Raw genomic sequence first — 3,435 nt, forward strand, 5'->3', positions numbered from 1 at the left:
TTTTTCAGCACCATGGCCAGAGACAGCTGAAGTGTCTTCCATTCTTAGACTCCATAATAAGACATGAAATACTAAACATAAGGTTTTCTGACAAAATGATCATTGATTAAAAAATAGCACACACAAAAGAAGGTAAAACTAATTCACAAACTTCTGAGCTCAACCAAATCACTTTATGAAACAAAAACTTCAAGAGTGTTTTTTTTCCTGTTTTTTTTTCACACTGTTCACATATGTGAACACAGATTTTGTTAAATTTAAGAATGCACAAAAATTGCAAGAGTGTAAACAAACAAACAGAAGTAAAAAAGGAATATATGTGTCTGAAAATTATATGGACATAGTGGAGCAGTTTTCAGATGATGATACCATTTCTTTCATAATGAAAAGCTATTCTTTATGTGTTTGTTTTTAAAACCAAATCAACTAAAGGCATTACAGATGCCTCCATCCAAGCCAGAAGTATTATTGTYTTAATTATAAAACAACATCTCAGACATGATTAACTTAAATGAAAACATACATGAGTGTGTGTGAGACAGGCTTTTATGTAAATATAAAAATGAAGAACTGGAATTGTYTAACAGAGTATTTCTCATTAGAAGTATGCATTCTAAAAAGTAAAAGTGTGTTTGTTATTAGGTTTCAACTGTAAGTTCACATTTTCACTGTCAGTCATTCTGAATCATGATGCCAAGACATAGGATATTAGATCAAACAAAGGAAAAAAGCAAACCAACAAACTAACAAAATCAATTAGCAAACAAACAATTTAAAATGACTGAATGAAGAAGACATTTGTGATGTCATGTCTTACCTCCTCAGAAGTTTTCCTCCTGTCAGGTAACACCAGAGTGTTTGCATGACTTCCAGGTCCTATAGRAGATCCTATACTCATCCTGGGTCCAACTAACATGTAGCGTTTGTCTCCAGATCTGTACTGGATGCTGTGACACAGTGTCCCATCATAATTAGCCTCCTGCAGATATTTYGAAGTATAGTCTGTYGARTTGYAGCACTGCATTGCAATCAGCACGATGATGCTGATGAGGAACAGAACTGACACTGAGCCCAGAGTGATGATGAGGTAAAAAGTCACATTATTGTCCTCCTCATCTTTTGCTGCACTTTTCACATCAGAAGCTGCAAAAGCCTCTTTGGBCTCCACCAGTTTGACAATGACAGTAGCTGTTGCTGACAGGGACACGTTGCCATTGTCTTTGACCAGTATGAGCAGTTTATGCTCAGCCTCGTCTGTCTCTGTGAAAGAGCGAAGTGTTCTGATCTGTCCTGTGTAGCGGTCCAAACCAAACAGACTGTGGTCACTGACTTCCTGCAGTGAGAACAGCAGCCAGCCGTTATATCCTATATCAGCATCATAGGCTCTGACTTTAGTCACCAAGTGTCCTGCGTTCACGTTGCGGGGAATCTCCTCCACGCCTTCAGCAGAACCGTTGGAGCTGACTGGATACAGGATGACTGGAGRGTTGTCGTTCTGATCCAGAATGAACACGTTCACTGTCACGTTGCTGCTCAGAGACGGAGCTCCAGAATCTGTGGCCACAACTTGGAACTMGAAKGTTTTTAGAGTTTCAAAGTCGAAACTCTTCAAGGCCACTATATCTCCTGTTTCAGAGTTTATATTGAGGAATGATGTCACTTTATGTTCAGTGTCAGCATTCCTGTGAATGTGATACGAAATTGCTGCATTATCACCTTCGTCCCGGTCAGATGCGTGCACTGAAAACACAGACCCTCCTGGTTGGTTATTTTCAATTAKGTAGAAAGTGTAAGGGCTCTCTGAAAACCTGGGATTGTTGTCATTAATATCTGAGACACGTACATGTATTGTCTTTTCAGATGTTAATGCTGGTTCACCTGCGTCTTTTGCTATTATTGTAAGAMCATAGTTTGATTGCTGTTCTCTGTCCAAATGAGACTTGGTGACTACAGCAAACATGTGATCTTGAATGGATGGAGTTAACGTGAATGGACTTTCTTCAGCAACATAACTCATTATTTTGCCATTTATGCCAGAATCTGCATCGGTAATACTAATAAGCGCAACTGTTGTCCCGGGTCTAGAGTCTTCAGAAAATGTACTTGACAAGGAGGCTACCTCTATCTCAGGAGGATTGTCGTTTATGTCTCCTATTTGAATGACAACACTTTTRAAAGTTCTTATTGGAATCAGTCCTTTATCAGAGGCCTGTATATCAATCACATAACTGTCTTGCTTTTCATAATCAACTTGACCTTTGACACTTATTTCTCCAGTAACAGCATCAATATCAAACAGCTCCTTAATTTTATCTTTTACATCACTTCCAAATGAATAAACCACCTCTCCATTAGAACCAGCATCCAAGTCCGTTGCATTAACCTGAATGATTTTTGTGTCAACTGGAGCATTTTCTTGCAGCATGGCTGAGTATGTGTTTTTTGTGAACACTGGCATGTTGTCATTAACATCCAAAACATCAATGTATATTTCAGCCGTGCCTGTTTTTGGTGGAGTTCCGCCATCTATAGCTTTCAGCACTAATTTATGTCGACTTTTAGTCTCTCTGTCAAGCTGCTTCTGTAACTGCAAAACTGGAGTTTTTCCATCTCTCCCTCGATCTTTAATCTCCAACCGGAAATMGTCGTTTGGGCTAATTGTATACTGCTGCACTGAGTTTGTTCCGCCATCCGGATCAAATGCGTTCTGTAACTGATACTGTTCTCCAGGCAGAGCAGACTCAAATATCTCTATTTTCTTTGTTTTATCAAGAAACGTGGGAAAATGGTCATTTAAATCCGTTATTTCCACTGTAACATAGTGTATTTCTAGCGGGTTTTCCAGCACCGTTTTGAGATTAACCACACACGCATTGTTATCCTTACATATTTCCTCTCGGTCTATTTGTTGGTTAGAATACAGGGCCCCGTCATGTTCATTCAGCTTAAAACGAGGCTGGGTCGAGCCGGGCATAACACGAAATCCCCTCCGTTTCATCACGTTCACATCTATTCCCAAATCCTTGGCTAAATTCCCGACAAAACTCCCCTCTTTGAGCTCCTCGGGTATTGTGTATTTCAGCTGTGAGGAGGTTGCGCTGATGAAAGAAAACCAAATGAAAACGCGAAGCGTCGGTGATGACTGCCGCCATGAGTTCCGTTGTCTTTGTTTCATTTTGTGAGGCGTGGAAAAGAATCCCAGTGTGCACGTTATTCCCCGCGTTTCTGCAGTTGTATTTCCATCAAGGTAAAAATAATAAATATAATTAAAAATGTTCCTATTCCAAGAAATTTAAAAAACACAAAAAATATCCGTCAGGGTATTCCAAACCAGCCAGATAAATGCTCTCTACACGGACCGAAAAGAAAGACCTGCGCAAACTGGAGATCAACCCATACACACACACACACACACACACACACACACACACACAC

General features: G+C 39.8%; 1 protein-coding gene across 1 annotated transcript; it reads right to left on the reverse strand.

Moving 5' to 3' along the window:
• Positions 1-671: 671 nt before the first annotated feature.
• LOC106514204 (putative protocadherin beta-18) lies at positions 672-2,687 on the reverse strand (the record flags this gene model as incomplete). Its single annotated transcript, XM_014003358.1, is given in 2 exon segments — positions 672-680; positions 818-2,687. Coding segments are annotated over 2 exon segments (1,879 nt in total), but the record flags the coding sequence as incomplete, so codon positions are not given.
• Between the last annotated feature and the right edge of the window lie 748 nt (positions 2,688-3,435).

The sequence above is a fragment of the Austrofundulus limnaeus genome, unplaced genomic scaffold (assembly GCF_001266775.1).
Source record: "Austrofundulus limnaeus strain Quisiro unplaced genomic scaffold, Austrofundulus_limnaeus-1.0 Scaffold1, whole genome shotgun sequence".
Lineage (NCBI taxonomy): Eukaryota > Metazoa > Chordata > Actinopteri > Cyprinodontiformes > Rivulidae > Austrofundulus > Austrofundulus limnaeus.